We start from the raw sequence: 19,343 nt of genomic DNA, 5'->3' as shown, positions 1-19,343 counted from the left end.
CGTTAAAGTTCTATTTAGAAGCAACAAAGGATTTCAGACAGACTTCATCCTTGTTTGTTGTGTATTCTGGTAAGAGGAGAGGGCAGAAAGCTACTGCTACCTCTCTTTCTTTTTGGCTGAAAAGCATCATCCGATTGGCTTATGAGACTGCCGGACGGCAGCCTCCTGAACAAATTACAGCACATTCTACTAGAGCTGTGGCTTCCACTTGGGCTTTCAAGAACGAGGCTTCTGTTGATTAGATCTGTAAGGCAGCGACTTGGTCTTTTCTGCACACTTTTGTCAAATTTTACAAATTCGATACTTATGCTTCTTCGGAGGCTATTTTTGGGAGAAAGGTTTTGCAATCCGTGGTGCCTTCAGTTTAGGTAACCTGATTTGCTCCCTCCCTTCATCCGTGTCATAAAGCTTTGGTATTGGTTCCCACAAGTAAGGATGACGCCGTGGACCGGACACACCAATGTTGGAGAAAACAGAATTTATGTTTACCTGATAAATTTCTTTCTCCAACGGTGTGTCCGGTCCACGGCCCGCCCTGGTTTTTAATCAGGTTTGAAAAATTTCTTTCTTTATACACTACAGTCACCACGGCACCCTATAGTTTCTCCTTTTTTCTCCTAACCGTCGGTCGAATGACTGGGGGGCGGAGCCAGAGGGGGGCTATATGGGCAGCTTTTGCTGTGCTCTCTTTGCCATTTCCTGTTGGGGAAGAGAATATTCCCACAAGTAAGGATGACGCCGTGGACCGGACACACCGTTGGAGAAAGAAATTTATCAGGTAAACATAAATTCTGTTTTTGCGGTGTACCGAGTCCACGGCCCGCCCTGTCTATTCAAGACAGATGGGTTTTTTTTTATTAAAAACTTCTGCACCTTATAGTTTCTCCTTTTTCGTCCTTGGCCTTCGGTCGAATGACTGGGGGGTGGAGTTAAGGGGGGAGCTATATAGACAGTTCTGCTGTGGTGCTCTCTTTGCAACTTCCTGTTAGGAAGGATAATATCCCACAAGTAAGGATGAATCCGTGGACTCTGTACATTGCAAAAGAAAGAAAGAAATGTATCTGGTAAGCGTAAATTTTGTTTTTTACTATAATGGCCTTTCAACCAAAGTATGTATTTGGGAAAACACAAAAGGTTCAAGAGGATCTAATTTTGCAGTAGAAATTATAGGTAGTCTATATAAGTAAAAGGTTGTTGCCATACATTTGCTAGTTGTTTGCCATGTTAAAGTTAAGGACTCTTAATAGTTTAAATCTGTAGTAGCATTATAAGTTATCTACTGTATTTTACAGTAACTACTTCGTCAGGAAAAGGATTTCACTGTTTGATTGCTCTTATAGTAAGCTTGTGCGGTCACGTTTACTTGCAACTTGTAATACATGATATATTTAAATATTGCACGATAATATTGGCATCTTACTTGTAATCTAGCCCTAACTCAAATAATATTTCCTCTATGGACCAATATAGAGTTTCTGGATTAACAGCACCTGAATATAAAATATAGTGTAATATACTTTTAGCTTTTTTTGGCATAAGTTTATGGCCCCTTGTGAAATCCCATCCCATTCTCCTCTGTGTGCCTTCCCAGAAGGGACAGAGTTAGCAACCTGATATCACTGATATTACTTATATTTTTGAGAACTAAGAACTTTGTCATTCTACATGGGAGGCTGTGGGCATCAGTATGTTTGACCATATTTCTGCCATCTCCCTGCAACAGTGGCTATTCTGGTAAAGTTATAGCTTCTTTTATCTTTCTCTTCTTTTTTATTAAAAAAAAAATCCTCACAACATTCTTGGTTTAACCTGGAAAAGCTCTGCATCTTTAAACTGGGTGCCGCCGTCTTGTAGCTCGTGTATTTTTGAATATAAAATAGTAAGCTTTATTGTAGGCTAGGGTTTTTTCTATTTTGTTGGGGCTTTTTTATTTTGATAGGGCTATTAGATTAGGTGTAATTGGTTTAAATATTTGATCATTTCTTTTTTATTTTGTGTAATTTAGTGTTTGTTTTTTTTGTAATTTAGTTAATTGTATTTAATGTAATTTAGTTAATTGTAGTGTAAGGTTAGGTGTTAGTGTAAGACAGGTTAGGTTTTATTTTACAAGTAAATTTGTATTTATTTTAGATAGGTAGCTAGTAAATAGTTAACTATTTAGTAACTAGTCTACCTAGTTAAAATAAATACAAACTTAGCTGTGAAATAAAAAATAAAACCTAAGCTAACTACAATGTAACTATTAGTTATATTGTAGCTAGCTTAGGGTTTATTTTATAGGTATTTAGTTTTAAATAGGAATTATTTAGTTAATGATAGTCATTTTTAGGGGTTAATATGTTTATTATAATTGCAGCGATGTCCGGAGCGGCAGATTAGGGGTTAAAAAATTTATTTTGGTTTTTGCGATGCAGGGGGCCTCGGTTTAGGGGTTAATAGGTAGTTTATGGGTGTTAGTGTACTTTTTAGCACTTTAGTTATGAGTTTTATGTTATGGCTTTGTAACATAAAAGCCATAACTACTGACTTTCAGTTTACGGTATGGATCTTGACGGTATGGGCTGTACTGCTCACTTTTTGGCCGGACAGGCAAACTCGTAATGCCGGCGCTGTTGAAGTCCCATTGAAAAAGGACTTTTTAAAAGCTGCGGTAGTTACGTTGCGTTACAGGCAAAAAATTGTGCGGTACAGATATACCTGCAAGACCCGTAATACCAGCGGTAGTGAAAGAGAGTCATAACGATGCTTTCACTCATACCACAAAACTTGTAATCTAGCCGAAAGTTATTTTAAAATCTGGATTTTAAGATTTTAATTTTGCTCCTGAGGTTTTCTCCTGTTAAGTGTAGTCAGTCCACGGGTCATCATTACTTATGGGATATTAACTCCTCCCCAACAGGAAGTGCAAGAGGATCACCCAAGCAGAGCTGCTATATAGCTCCTCCCCTCTACGTCACACCCAGTCATTCTCTTGCACCCAACTAATAGATAGGATGTGTGAGAGGACTGTGGTGATTAAACTTAGTTTTTTATATCTTCAATCAAAAGTTTGTTATTTTAAACGGCAACGGAGTGTGTTGTTTCCTTCTCAGGCAGAATTTGAAGAAGAATCTACCTGAGTTTTTGTATATGATCTTAGCAGACGTAACTAAGATCCGTTTGCTGTTCTCGGCCATTCTGAGGAGTAAGGTAACTTCAGATCAGGGGACAGCGGGCAGGTTCACCTGCAAAGAGGTATGTTGCAGTATATTATTTTCTAAGGAATGGAATTGACTGAGAAAATACTGCTAATACCGATATAATGTAAGTACAGCCTTAAATGCAGTAGTAGCAACTGGTATCAGGCTGATATGTATATATGTTTACACTTAAGTATTTCTGGGGAATGGCACTTCACTGGGAAAATACTGTATGCATATAACTTTTAGCCTAACTTGCAGTGTGAGCGACTAGCAGCAGGCTTTTTAATGACATTTCATATATTAGATTTTAAACGTTTACTGGCATGTTAAATCGTTTAATTATCTGAGGTACTTGGTGAAAATTGTTTTGGGCTTTATTTTCCACATGGCTGTCGTTTGTTTTAAATTAAAACAGTTTACTGAGCTTCCCTCACTGTTGTAGTGTGAGTGGGAGGGGCCTATTTTGGCGCTTTTACTACGCATCAGAAATTCAGTCACAGTCTGTCTTTTTCTCCCTGCATGATCCAGGACGTCTCCACAGAGCTCAGGGGTCTTCAAAACTAGTTTTGAGGGAGGTAATCACTCACAGCAGACCTGTGAGACTGTGCTTGACTGTGATAAAAACGCTTATATTGTCAATTGGTATACGTTTTTTTTCTGATATTAAGGGTTAATCATCCATTGCTAATGAGTGCAATCCTTTGCTAAATTTGGTTTCTATAACTAATCCGGTTCATTGTTATTCAACTGTGACAGTTTTTTTGTGTGCTTCTTAAAGGCACAGTAACGTTTTTACATATTGCTTGTAAATTTAGTTGAAAAGTATTTCCAAGCTTGCTAGTCTAATTGCTAGTTTGTTTAAACATGTCTGACACAGAGGAATCTCTTTGTGCAATATGTTCAAAAGCCAAGGTGGAGCCCAATAGAAATTTATGTACTAATTGCATTGATGCTACTTTAAATAAAAGTCAATCTGTACATGTTAAGCAACATTCACCAGACAACGAGGGGGAAGTTATGCAGACTAACTTGCCTCACGTGTCAGTACCTGCATCTCCCGCTCAGGAGGTGCGTGATATTGTAACGCCAAGTACATCAGGGCGGCCATTACAAATCACTTTACAAGACATGGCTAATGTTATGACTGAAGTTTTGTCTAAATTGCCAGAACTTAGGGGTAAACGAGATCACTCTGGGATGAGAACAGAGTATACTGATAATGCTAGGGCCATGTCTGATACTGCGTCACAATTTGCAGAGCATGAGGACGGAGAGCTTCATTCTGCGGGTGACGGATCTGATCCAAATAAATTGGATTCAGACATTTCAAATTTTAAGTTTAAGCTGGAAAACCTCAGTGTATTGCTAGGGGAGGTGTTAGCGGCTCTGAATGATTGTAACACAGTTGCAATCCCAGTGAAAATGTGTAGGTTGGATAAATATTTTGCGGTACCGATGAGTACTGACGTTTTTCCTATACCTAAGAGACTTACTGAAATTATTTCTAAGGAGTGGGACAGACCCGGTGTGCCTTTCTCACCCCTCCTATATTCAGAAAAATGTTTCCAATAGACGCCACCACACGGGACTTATGGCAAACGGTCCCTAAGGTGGAGGGAGCAGTTTCTACTTTAGCTAAGCGTACCACTATCCCGGTGGAGGATAGCTGTGCCTTCTCAGATCCAATGGATAAAAAGTTAGAGGGTTACCTTAAGAAAATGTTTGTTCAACAAGGTTTTATATTACAACCCCTTGCATGCATTGCGCCTGTCACGGCTGCGGCAGCATTTTGGTTTGAGTCTCTGGAAGAGACCCTTGACTCAGCGACATTAGATGAGATTTCACTTAAGCTTAAAACCCTTAAGCTAGCTAATTCATTTATTTCTGATGCCGTAGTACATTTAACTAAACTTACGGCTAAGAATTCCGGATTCGCCATTCAGGCACGCAGAGCGCTGTGGCTAAAATCCTGGTCAGCTGATGTAACTTCTAAATCGAAACTACTTAACATACCTTTCAAGGGGCAGACTTTATTCGGGCCCGGTTTGAAAGAAATTATCGCTGATATTACGGGAGGTAAAGGCCATGCCCTGCCTCAAGACAGAGCCAAACCCAGGGCTAGACAGTCTAATTTTCGTGCCTTTCGTAACTTCAAGGCAGGAGCAGCTTCAACTTCCTCTGCTCCAAAACAGGAAGGAGCTGTTGCTCGCTACAGACAAGGCTGGAAACCTAACCAGGCCTGGAACAAGGGCAAGCAGGCCAGAAAACCTGCTGCTGCCCCTAAGACAGCATGAAGTGAGGGCCCCCGATCCGGAAACGGATCTAGTGGGGGGCAGACTCTCTCTCTTCGCCCAGGCTTGGGCAAGAGATGTCCAGGATCCCTGGGCGTTGGAGATCATATCTCAGGGATATCTTCTGGACTTCAAAGCTTCTCCTCCACAAGGGAGATTTCACCTTTCAAGGTTGTCAACAAACCAGATAAAGAAAGAGGCGTTTCTACGCTGTGTACAAGACCTTTTACTAATGGGAGTGATCCATCCAGTTCCGCGGTCGGAACACGGACAAGGGTTTTACTCAAATCTGTTTGTGGTTCCCAAAAAAGAGGGAACCTTCAGACCAATATTGGATTTGAAGATCCTAAACAAATTCCTAAGAGTTCCATCATTCAAGATGGAAACTATTCGGACAATCTTACCCATGATCCAAAGAGGTCAGTACATGACCACAGTGGATTTAAAGGATGCTTACCTTCACATACCGATTCACAGAGAACATTACCGGTATCTAAGGTTTGCCTTCCTAGACAAGCATTACCAGTTTGTAGCTCTTCCCTTCGGGTTGGCTACGGCTCCAAGAATCTTTACAAAGGTTCTGGGCTCTCTTCTGGCGGTACTAAGACCGCGAGGAATTTCGGTAGCTCCGTACCTAGACGACATTCTGATACAAGCGTCAAGCTTTCAAACTGCCAAGTCTCATACAGAGTTAGTACTGGCATTTCTAAGGTCGCATGGGTGGAAAGTAAACGAGGAGAAGAGTTCTCTCTTACCACTCACAAGAGTTCCCTTCTTGGGGACTCTTATAGATTCTGTAGAAATGAAAATTTACCTGACAGAGGACAGGTTAACAAAGCTTCTAAATGCTTGCCGTGCCCTTCATTCCATTCAACACCCGTCAGTGGCTCAATGCATGGAGGTAATCGGCTTAATGGTAGCGGCAATGGACATAGTTCCTTTTGCACGCCTGCACCTCAGACCGCTGCAATTGTGCATGCTAAGTCAGTGGAATGGGGATTACTCAGATTTGTCCCCTACGCTGAATCTGGATCAGGAGACCAGAGATTCTCTTCTATGGTGGCTTTCTCGGCCACATCTGTCCAGGGGGATGCCCTTCAGCAGGCCAGACTGGACAATTGTAACAACAGACGCCAGCCTACTAGGTTGGGGCGCTGTCTGGAATTCCCTGAAGGCTCAGGGATCATGGACTCAAGAGGAGAGTCTCCTTCCAATAAACATTCTGGAATTGAGAGCAGTTCTCAATGCCCTTCTGGCTTGGCCTCAGTTAGCAACTCTGAGGTTCATCAGGTTTCAGTCGGACAACATCACGACTGATGGAAGTATCGAAGATAATTCGCTGGGCAGAGTCTCACTCTTGCCACCTGTCAGCGATCCACATCCCAGGAGTGGACAACTGGGAGGCGGATTTCCTAAGTCGCCAGACTTTTCATCCGGGGGCGTGGGAACTTCATCCGGAGGTCTTTGCCCAAATACTTCGACGTTGGGGCAAACCAGATATGGATCTCATGGCGTCTCGCCGGAACGCCAAGCTTCCTCGTTACGGGTCCAGGTCCAGGGACCCGGGAGCGGTCCTGATAGATGCCTTGACAGCACCTTGGACCTTCAGGATGGCTTATGCGTTTCCACCCTTCCCGATGCTTCCTCGTTTGATTGCCAGGATCAAACAGGAGAAAGCATCAGTGATTCTAATAGCGCCTGCGTGGCCACGCAGGACCTGGTATGCAGATCTAGTGGACATGTCATCCTGTCCACCTTGGTCTCTGCCTCTGAGACAGGACCTTCTAATTCAGGGTCCTTTCAAACATCAAAATCTAATTTCTCTGAAGCTGACTGCATGGAAATTGAACGCTTAATTTTATCAAAGCGTGGATTTTCGGAGCCAGTAATTGATACCTTAATACAGGCTAGGAAACCTGTTACCAGGAAAATTTACCATAAGATATGGCGTAAATACTTACACTGGTGCGAATCCAAGGGTTACTCATGGAGTAAGGTTAGGATTCCTAGGATATTGTCTTTTCTACAAGAAGGTTTAGAAAAGGGTTTATCTGCAAGTTCTTTAAAGGGACAGATCTCAGCTCTGTCCATCCTTCTACACAAACGTCTGTCAGAAGTTCCAGACGTTCAGGCTTTTTGTCAGGCTTTGGCTAGAATTAAGCCTGTGTTTAAGACTGTAGCTCCACCGTGGAGCTTAAACTTAGTTCTTAACGTTTTACAGGGTGTTCCGTTTGAACCCCTTCACTCCATTGATATCAAGCTGTTATCTTGGAAAGTTCTGTTTTTAATGGCTATTTCCTCGGCTCGTAGAGTCTCTGAATTATCAGCCTTACATTGTGATTCTCCGTATCTGATTTTTCATTCAGATAAGGTAGTTCTGCGTACTAAACCTGGGTTCTTACCTAAGGTAGTCACTAACAAGAATATCAATCAAGAGATTGTTGTTCCATCATTGTGTCCTAACCCTTCTTCAAAGAAGGAACGACTTCTGCACAATTTAGATGTAGTCCGTGCCCTGAAATTTTATTTACAGGCAACTAAAGATTTTCGACAAACTTCTTCCCTGTTTGTCGTTTATTCTGGACAGAGGAGAGGTCAAAAAGCATCTGCTACCTCTCTATCCTTTTGGCTTCGTAGCATAATACGCTTAGCCTATGAGACTGCTGGACAGCAACCTCCTGAAAGGATTACAGCTCATTCTACTAGAGCTGTGGCTTCCACTTGGGCCTTTAAGAACGAGGCCTCTGTTGAACAGATTTGCAAGGCTGCAACTTGGTCTTCTCTTCATACTTTTTCCAAATTTTACAAATTTGACACTTTTGCTTCTTCGGAGGCTGTTTTTGGGAGAAAGGTTCTTCAGGCAGTGGTTCCTTCCGTATAGAGATCCTGCCTGTCCCTCCCGTCATCCGTGTACTTAGCTTTGGTATTGGTATCCCATAAGTAATGGATGACCCGTGGACTGACTACACTTAACAGGAGAAAACATAATTTATGCTTACCTGATAAATTCCTTTCTCCTGTAGTGTAGTCAGTCCACGGCCCGCCCTGTTTTTTAAGGCAGGTCTAAATTTTTAAATTATACTCCAGTCACCACTGCACCCTATAGTTTCTCCTTTCTCGTTTGGTTCTCGGTCGAATGACTGGGTGTGACGTAGAGGGGAGGAGCTATATAGCAGCTCTGCTTGGGTGATCCTCTTGCACTTCCTGTTGGGGAGGAGTTAATATCCCATAAGTAATGATGACCCGTGGACTGACTACACTACAGGAGAAAGGAATTTATCAGGTAAGCATAAATTATGTTTTTTCCTATTCTATCTGTATTATGTTCTAAAGAATGGTTTATCCTGTTTCCCTTTTGGAACTGTACTACTATTTCTATGGAAATTGGTACTTATTTTTAGAATTCTTTAGAGTTTGAATATAACCTTAGTAGAGCATATTCATGTACTGTTTATATTTTTAGCTCAGCTTTATCAGTGGCTGACATTACTGTTTTTTCAACCTTTTTGTTGTTGAACGGTTAGCATAAGCAGTTTTTAGATTCTCAATTATATAAATCTGTTTATTTATGATGTATTCCTTTTATTATGTTTACTATATCTATTATTATTATTTCAAATATTTTTTTTATCTCTAGCTTGTTCGGATAATAATTTGTTCGATTTCTATTATCTCCACTATTTGAAGGTTTAGAGTTTTTTCTGCCCTTCTTTTAGTCCGGTGATGTAGATCAGTTGGTGAATGTCCTGACTACAAACGCTTGTTCTAGATCCAAGGGTCATAGATTCATATCCCGGCAGGGTTAATCAGCCCTTTGGCCTTTTGAAGTCAATTTATTGTGTACCATTTATTTGGGTAATAATAACTGTTTTTATCAGCTGCTAATTTGATTAACTCCGAGTGTAAGCACTGAAAAAGTGTTTTTTTGTATCCTGGGAGATAAACGCTATATAATTACTAGTTATTGGTCTGCATGAAGGTGCGGTTCTCAAACCAGTCCTTCTGGTGGGGTGCAGATTAGTTTGTTTTTGGATGAACTCAGTCCAAAATCTATATTATTCTTAGGGTTTGAATAGATTTTTAGAATCAGACCTACTATGGGAAAAATCTTTCTTTCTCAGTACACTATTTTCAGAGCTCTTTAGGCTTGGCCTCTTTTAGGAGACAACTTTTCATTTTGTTTTCAGACAGACAATATCACAACTGTGGCTTATGTCAATTATCAAATAGGGACTTGTAGCAATTAAGAACTATCTTGAATACGTTCTTAGATGGACTTCATCTCCTGTCTAATTTCTATGATTTTTGTCTCAGGTTTAGACATTTGAGAAGTGGATTATCTCAGCCGTCAGTATTTACATCCGAGAGTGGTATCTCTATACAGATGTGTTTTCTCAATTCCCCAGGTTCAGGCTTTGGTTGGTATCAAGCCTTTTCATTGATTTCTCCTTTTTTGACTCTTATTTGGTTTAAAGATTTGCAGGCTCTTTCTTTTGAGCCTATATTTCCTTTGAAGATTATCTACTTTCTTGGAAAGTGTTGTTTCTTTTGACTATCTCTTCTGCTACAAGAGTTTGTGATTTATCAGCTCTCTCCTGTGTGTCTCCTTATCTGATTTTTTCATCTAGATAAGTTATTTTGTTGACTTATTTTTTTTCCTAAGGTTGTGAATTTGAACAACATTAGTAGAGAAATTGTTGTTACTTCTTTGTGTCCTAATTCTAAAAGAATTCTTTGAGAGTTCTTTACATCCTTTGGATTTGGTACGAGCTTTATAATTCTATATCAAGGTTACTAGGATTTCAGAAGACTTCTAGTCTACTTGTTGTTTTTCTGGTTCCAGAGAAGGTTAGAAAGCTTCTGCCATTTCTTTGGCTTTTGTTTCTCAAGGGTTATTTGGAGGCAGGGCAGGCTCTGCCTCAGTGATTTACAGCTCATTCTACTAAGTTCAGTCACCATTTCTTGGGCTTTTTCAGAATGAAGCTTCGGTTGACCAAATTTGCAAATCAGTCATTTGGTCTTCTTTGCATACTTTTATTGTTTTTGCCATTTTGCTGTATTTTGCTTCCTCTGAAGCAGTCTTTGGTAGAAAAGTTCTTCAGGTAGCTGTCTCAGTTTGATTCTACTGCTTTTGATTTAAGTTTGGATTTAATTTCACAGTGGAAATAGCTGTTATTCTATCCCTCCCTCTCCAGTGACTCTTCTGTGGACTTCCACATCTTCAGTATTTCTATCCCATACGTCACTAGCTCATGGAATCTTTGCCAATTACATTAAAGAAAACATAATTTATGTAAGAACTTAACTGATAAATTAATTTCTTTCATATTGGCAAGAGTCCATGAGGCCCACCCTTTTTATGGTGGTTATGTTTTTTTTTTATTTATATAATTATATTTCCAGCTGATCTTTTTGTATGCTTTTTTACTCCTCTTTGTTATCACCTCACTACTTGCCTATTCGTTAAACTGAGTTGTGGGTGTGGTGGGAGGTGTATTTATAGGCATTTGAGGTTTGGGAAACTTTGCCCCCTAGTGATAGGAATGTATATCCCATACATCACTAGATCATGGACTCTTGCTAATATGAAAGAAATTAATTTATCAGGTAAGTTCTTACATAAATTATGTTTTGGTTTTTTTCTTAACTTGTGCAGTGTTCATTACTTCCTGTCACAGCCTTACAAGGGGGATGGGGTCTCTACAGGAAGGCATAACTAGCTTGATGTCATAAATCTATAGGTGTGGTTTACTATTCAGCGAAAGCTAGATGGGTAGGAATTCCACTTCTACCCATGCTCAGAATAGGCAGAATGCAACCCAAGTTCACAGCATGTCCGCTCCCATATTTAGCTGTAGGCAGGAGCTACAATGAGAATTTCTAAGTGCTCATTTTGCAAGGAAACAAGCAAGTTATTAACACAATCTGTTTCTTTTTATCTTTAATTTTTTTTTTAAATATTTTTTTTACTAAAGGAGCACTGTTTCAAATCCCTTTAAGCAGGTAGATGCTGTTAATAAGGACTCTTTGTAGGTTATATCTAGGGTGTTTGGTTTTGTAGCATATCACTTTTGTGAGAAACTTCTAGTTTGGAGTTATTAATCAAGTGGAAGTTTTAGAAGCATCAAGGACTAATTTTGAGGTGTTAATATTGTCATGTTCTGTCTCAGGATATCTTGTGAGAGTCTGGAACAGTTGCTTTAAAGGAAGATTAGTAGAAGCCATATAGATTGAAAATATATCAGATTTATTAAAATAACAAAATACTTTGATTAAGCAAATACTTGCAGGGTATATTTAAATGTGCTACTCAGGTATGTTAAGTCCACATACGGCAGGAGTGGAAATAAACAAAGTAAGCAGAGATGCAGATTCAAAAAGGAAAGTCTCTCTCCTGGTAATAACTGAAATTGAGGATTTGCACAAGGCAGGAAACAACTTGTAAACAGGTAGCAGGTTTAAAGGTAAAGTCTTCCTGCTGGTAATAACTGAAGTGCAGGATTTGCACAAGGCAGGGAACAACTTGTAAAAGGTTTAAAGGTGATGTCTTTCTCCTGGTAATAACTGAAGTGCAGGAATTGCACAAGGCAGGAAACAAACTTGTAAACATGTAACGGGTTTAAAGGTAAAGTCTTTCTCCTAGTAATACCTTGTAAACAGGTGAAGTCTTTCTCCAAATACGTACAGAAGTACAGGAAACAGGTTCTGACTTGTGACAAAACAGATCCAATGTGAATCCAAAATGCAGTCTAAGAGCCATCCTAAAATAGGGAGGTTTTGCACAGGATTGGTTCTGAGCAATTCCAAAATTAAGAGCACCTGTGTTTTGCACCTGTATAATTACAAGTAAGACAAAATAGTAATATATCAGATATTTTAAGTTCCATGCTATTGCTAGAACTGGCTGTGGCTCAACATGCAAGTAGGGCTGCAACTAACGATTATTTTCATAATCGATTAATCGGCCGATTATTTTTTCGATTAATCGACTAATCGGATAAAAAGAGAATCATTAATAGTTTTCTATGTTTTAAATAAAATCCACATAATGAGTGTTACAAATATAAACTTCAGACTAAAACTTTACATTAACACAACTGTTTCTTCATTTTTTTAAGCAGCAGAGCACAGTTTTTTATAATCAAACAAAACAAAACCACAAACTGTTTGAAAAGAGGTAGAACTAGAAAGAGTTAGACTATCACTGTTAATAACATTCTGTTATTCACTCTTTCAGAAACTTTGCATTGAAATGCAAACATCTCAACATGTCCACATGCTTCTGGTTAAGGCTGGTTCTCTGTTTGCAGCTATATTTCCTGCAGCAGAGAAAAGGCTGTTGAGGTGTATAAGTAGGGTTTTACCAATTTCACCAAAGTGGGATATTTATCTTTGTTAGCTCTTCGCCAATACTAAGTGTTTTCTACCTTGGCAAGGGGCTTCTCAATAAAGTAACCCTTGACTTCATTCTAACATAAAAATATCTTGAATATCTATATGCAATGGTAAATAACCAGCTATAAGGTTAGGGGAAATATCTAGTCCGCTCTAAAAATAACGGATATAATACTTATAAAGGTTGAATCTGGTACATATCACAATTTATTAAAAATATAAAAAAACAATGAAAAACAAAATCAAAAGCGCTAAGGACTGTATATCAATAACAGGACAAAGCCTTACACATTTATTTATGCAGTACATATAATCAGCAATAGCAAGCAATACGCTAATAATTGTGCAAACAGATAATAGTGCACATCAATTTAAATAACTCCCATCAAACTAGGGGCAAGGTGTAAACAGCAAGCTTGGCACTATATCATGAAAAGCATAGTTCCAAATCACCTGATTTAATATAAACAATACAAATGATGATTTCTATTATATCTGGGTTGCACATAAGCCAGGGGTAGTTGTAAACGTATACTGTCCTGAAAAAGTGAAAAGTAGACGTCTGTAGACGTCCTTTAGGCTAAGGACATAACCATAAAACACAATACCATATGCAGGAGTTCATTGGAGTGAAGCAGCTGGTGTTGTGCACAGACCAACTAATTGCAAACCAACTAATAGATTATGAGATTAGTTGTTGCAGCTCTACATGCAACGGACAGACAAGCACAGAGCCTCAGGTTCAAATCCCTGCACAGCCCTTCCTAGCAGAATGCCTCCCAGACCTTTTCTTTTTAGTCTGGAGGCTTGGTTCATGACAAAAATGTCTGGATATACAGTAAATGTGTGGTTTGTGATATAGATCTTGTGGTTGGATGGTTGCCATTCAGGGAAATAAATAGTTATGAAGTTAAGATAGAACTGAAGTAAAAGTCTTTTGTCTGTATTTTCTTTTAATATAGTACTCTAAACTTTGTCTTGGCTAAAGTGGAGTAGGTAGAAGTTCCACACTCCTTCCCTGCAATATATAAAATTCCAAATGTATGCTCCCTTTGCTTTCACAGATGAACCATATATATTTAGTTAATTATATATATATATAGACCACTCCAATTGTTTCTTAAATCAGCATCTCAACATGTATGGTAGCCATGCCCATTCCATGTGTTGAATTCCAACACATACACACCTCATTCTACTTAATAAAGTATTGATGAGGTGAACACCTGAGCCAAATCTTATTTTTTTTTTTTTTTTTTATTTTTTTTTTGATAGGATAATATTTTTCTTTATTTCATCTCATTCTTTATTATATAACATTAATAAAAAATATATATACCTGATATTTCTATTGTTTATTATCTTGTTTTTTTCTCTTGTGCTTGCTATTAATCCTTTTTTCCACATACGTTTTAGGGCATATTTAGGGCTTTCCTCCTCTCTCCTCTTTGTCCCCTTATGTTTTTATGGCACACTTCTTCTGCAAACTGAGCTCTAGTTTGCTATAACTTCCATATTAAGGGAAGCGCACATGTATGATGTCACTTGTGCCACAGCCATCTTAGTCCTCTCCTGTGTCCAGGTCTTTTTTTTTTTTTTTTTTTCAAAAGAGCTTTATTCAAAGATAATCAAATGGTTACAAACTTTTCAAATTTTCCATGAGGTGTGCAAATACAGGTTCGCTGAAGCATTGTATTACAAATTGTGATATATGAATTAACATAAAGAGCGTTCTTCCCTTGGCCCTTTAAAGCATAGTAAATTGCAGAGCCAAATCTTATTTAATGAGAAAAAGTATAAAAACCACTGCTGTGGTCATCACTATCCTCTTGCAACAGGGCTAGCTGGATTGCAAAAACAGGTATAGTAGTACCTCAAAAGTAATTGGAATAAAAAAAATCATTATTGACCATGCCAAAAGAGTTGAAAAGAAAAGTTTTGAGTGAGGAAAAGAAAGGTTCATTTCTGGCTTTACTGGCAGAGAGAAACAGTGAGCGTTGTGTTGCTTCCACCTTTAAAATTTTAAAAGACAGTGATTCATAAGAACAAGGTGAATTAGAAGACATTGGGGACAACAAATCTACAGACCGACAGAGGGCGAAAACAACTCTTCATTGCCAGGGATGATTGTCAACTCATTTGAATGTCACTCCAACAACAGTAGCTGGGGTGACGTGCACGGTGTGGACGGTTTAAAACAGGCTCCTAGAGGCAGGGCTGAAGTCATGCAAAGCTAGAAAAAAGCCCTTCATCAATGAAAAGCAAACAAGGACCAGGCTGAGGTTTTCAAAAAACTATAAGGATTGGACCATAGAGGAATGGACCATAGAGTAATGGAGTATGGCTATCTTCTCTGATGAGTCCAATTTTCAGCTTTGCCCAACACCTGTTTGTCTAATGGTTAGACAGAGACCTGGAGAGGCCTACAAACCGTGTGTCTCGCACCCACTGTGAAATTTGGTGGACTATCTGGGGTGCTTCAGCAAGGCTGGAATATTGCAGATTTTGTGAAGGATGCATGAATGAAGCCCACGTACAAGGTTATCCTGGAAGAAAACTTGCTTCCTTCTGCTCTGACAATGTTCCCCCAACTCTGAGGAATTTTTTTCCAGCAGGATAATGCTCCATGGCACACTGCCAGGTCAATCAAGGTGTGGAAGGAGGACCACCAGATCAAACCCTGTCATGGTCAGCCCAATCTCCGGACCTGAACCCTGTTGAAAAACCTCTGGAATGCCACCAGATCAAGACCCTGTCATGGTCAGCCCAATCTCCGGACCTGAACCCTGTTGAAAACCTCTGGAATGTGATCAAGAGGAAGATACATGGTCACATGCCATTAAACAAAGACTGTTTGAAGAGCATGCCAAGATGCACACAAGCTGTGAAAATCAGGGTTATTCCACCAAATATTGATTTCTGAAGCTGAAACAGTGTTTTATTGTTTAAAAATAAATATGAACTTGTTTTTTTGTATTATTGGAGGTCTGAAAACACTACATCTTTGTTATTTTGACCATTTGTAATTTTCTGCAAATGCTCTAAATGACTATTTTTATTTGGAATTTTAAATTTTTTTTGTCAGATTATAAAATAAAACAAAACTGTTCCTTTTACTCACCTATAAGTAGCAAAACCAGAGAAGCTAATAATTTTGCAGTTGTTCCTTAATATTTTTTTACAGAGCTGGGTGTCTATATGTTTATATATATATATATATATATATATATATATATATATATATATATATATATATATATATATATATATATATATATACATACATACATACATACACACAATATGCATTTTCTGATCATTGGGATGTACATACATATCTCTCAAATTGCATTTCTTTTTTTTAAAAAAATCCTTTCATTGCTTTAGGTTACTATTCGAGCTTCAGTTGGATCCATCGTCAGCACTGTTCCACCTCCCACCTCTGCAGTTAACACTAATACTATGTCCAATGCACTCCAAGTGTCTCCAAATGTCAAGAATACCAATGTCAAGAATACCAATGTCAAGAATACAAATGTCAAGAATACAAATGTCAAGAATACAAAAGTTAAACCCATTCTGACACCTGTAGCTAAGTTAAAAGTGAATAAATTGAAACCAAAACCTAAACCTCCACCAGCAAAGAAGAAACCAGCCACCACAAAAACCTCAAAGAGAATCAAAATGGTCAATACAGCTTTGCAAAATCTAAGGTAATATCTTGATTTTATATATATATATATATTTGTTATCATAATTTAAGATTGTGAACTTAACGTTAATTAATAACCACAAGTTTATTAGGATAACCCTAAAAAATGCATAACTATCTAGAACTTAACTGTATGTAATATATATATATATATATATATATATATATATATATATATATATATAGCATTTGACAAGTCTCAATAAAAAAATGTGATTACTTGTCTCGCTTCAGAAAATTTAATTTACTTAATGGTGAGAGAGGTAACTACAGAGCCCAAATCTGCACCTCTGATTTAATAAGAGCAGTTTGAGACCACCCATGTAAAAGAGGGAATTCTCCTCTTTTGAATGAAGACCAATATCCCCTCTAAATTTACAGGTGATCACCATGCTTTCATTTAAACAGTTTTTTTACATTTCCTACATTTGGCATTACTGTATTGCAGGTCTAGACAAATTTGTTCAAAATCTCAGAGTAAAAGTTGCACATCTTTTAACTAAAGATGCTTAAATAGTAATAATTTTCATCTACTTTTAATTAATATCTTTTATGTGTCAGTGTTGTTGAATTATGTATCAACTAAATGTAGTTTATGGTTATTGAAAGACAATAATGCCCCCTTTTTATTTAGGACCAATACTGGGCCCCATAAGTGTCTTGAGTGCCAAGCGGAAATCAAAGATTTTGAAAACCATTTCCACACATATGTGCACTGCAGCAAATGCAAGTTCAGTACAAATTGTAATAAAGCCTATTTGAATCATACATTAAGGTGAGTAGTAACCTAAATAGAACATTGTGGCCTAGTTTCCATTACTGTTCTTGTTGGAGCTGTTTTATGTTACCACCAGTTTACTAAAGAAACTAAGCTTTTACCCAAGGGCCTATAAAAAATGTTATGGTCAAAAAAGGCCTAAAACCACAGTGGTGGCAGCAGTAGAAATTTGGACGCCTAGGGCAGCACGAAATCTAAATACGCCACTGCTTTTAACTGTTAGATTTGTTCATTTAAACACTAGGTTATATGCCAAAGGACTTTTGCTAATCAGGATGTTACATGTTTTTATGAAATCGGTGCAGGAAGATATTGTTTAGGTTATATGCTTATGTTTGTTGTTTTTTTTTTTCTTTTCAATTTGCAGCTTTCATGGCAGAAAATCTAATAAAAAATCTTGGGCAGCTAAGAAGGCTTCAAAAGATAAGAGGTAATATATATATATATTCAGATATATATATATATAAATATAAATATACACATACATACATATTTAGCTGAAATTTTCTTTTAATCTATTAAACTCTTAAAGGGACACTAAACACCTTGTAATTACAAGAAATTTTTGCTGTCTTGCTATAAAGTATCATATAATCCAGATGTAACGAAATTAACATCTTGTTTATTGCATTGTTTCAATGGCCAGCACCACCCACCATTTACTTTATTTGGAGGTGCCAATCAGGCTTGCTGTGGAGAAGACAAAGCTAGCCATTGTTATTATGTTAGTATAAAGTGTATTGTTTTGTAGTTGCTATCTGCTTAAGTCAACTAGGGAAAATATATGTAGCAGGGTTAGCCTTGAGCAGTCTGCAGTGTGCAATTTCAGTTTGTAAGATTATAAAATGCACACTTTTCATAGCTGCATTACACGAAAAGGAGGCAACATTAATATTGAAAGTATAATGCAAAGTTGTTTTACTAAGCATAACTAAACATTTTATATTAAAATCTCAAGATGTGCGCTAACACTGTCCATTTATGTAATGGGAATTATTTTTGATTGTCTGTACAGTTTTATTTGCTTAATAGTTTATACTTTTCCGAGTTATGTCTTTGCAGTGAAATATTGTTTTTGTAACATTATTTTATTTTTGGCAACTTTCACACTATCTTTCATTCTTGTGACTTTGTTTTCTTGCTGTTTGGGTACTGTGTTTCATGTCCACTTAGTGTAGTTCAAAACTACTTGTAATCTTTCGGATTTCTACTCTTCCCAAACAAGCACCCTTTTATTTGCCTGGGACATCCATTTTTGTTTTTATCGCTTTGTAGCTTTTTGTTTATCAGTTTGTTAGCTCTTTCATCCCAGTCTGTGCTTTGTCTTGAGTTATCTGTTTCAAAGAGGGTAGGGACATAGCTGTCTGCAGGCATTGGACCTTTTATGTAGCTGGCCTCTAACACATTGAGGTATTCAAGTAATGTATTTATGGGAGAAATTGAACTATAGTAATATTATCAGGATATTTACGTACCTTTTGATAGAGGAGAACCTGCAAAGAACATTATTCTGTCTCAAGGCGCGAAGGATAAAAGGCTGAGTGGACCTTGCCGGGGATCGAACCAGCAACCCTTGGGTTGCTACAGAGCTCAGCCACAGTGCCTTAGCATGCTGAGCTATCTGTCCGCGCTTTACAAGTACCCAATACATACATACATGCAAGTTACATGCTCTAACTACTCACTTGCGTGCACCTTTAACCCCTTAAGGACTGGGCATTTCCGACTAAGACTTCCCCAAAAGACCAGAGCATTTTTAGCATTTTAGCCATCACTACATTTAAACAGAAATAGAGCCTTGGTTTTTTTTGTTTTTTATTTACCTATCAAAACTACAGTATATATATTTTTTTAGTAGACAACCTAAAGTATTGATGTAGGCCCATTTTGGTATATTTCATGGCACCGTTTCACCACCAAATGCGACCACATAAAAAAAATTGTTAACTTTTTCACATACTTTGGGTTTCTCACTGAAATTATTT

At 38.0% G+C, this 19,343-nt stretch overlaps 1 protein-coding gene across 3 annotated transcripts in view; it reads left to right on the top strand.

Annotated features, from left to right (window-relative positions):
- The window catches only part of ZNF280D (zinc finger protein 280D), a 420,194-nt gene that overhangs the window by 334,414 nt on the left and 66,437 nt on the right, over window positions 1-19,343 (top strand). For all 3 annotated transcript variants that reach the window (XM_053717512.1, XM_053717510.1, XM_053717511.1), the window contains 3 exons: window positions 16,256-16,581; window positions 17,215-17,355; window positions 17,726-17,788. In XM_053717512.1, the coding sequence (XP_053573487.1) occupies window positions 16,256-16,581; window positions 17,215-17,355; window positions 17,726-17,788 (530 nt within the window). The remainder of the gene's footprint in view (window positions 1-16,255; window positions 16,582-17,214; window positions 17,356-17,725; window positions 17,789-19,343) is intronic.

The sequence above is a fragment of the Bombina bombina genome, chromosome 6 (assembly GCF_027579735.1).
Source record: "Bombina bombina isolate aBomBom1 chromosome 6, aBomBom1.pri, whole genome shotgun sequence".
Lineage (NCBI taxonomy): Eukaryota > Metazoa > Chordata > Amphibia > Anura > Bombinatoridae > Bombina > Bombina bombina.
This window is presented reverse-complemented; position numbering and strand designations above follow the sequence as displayed.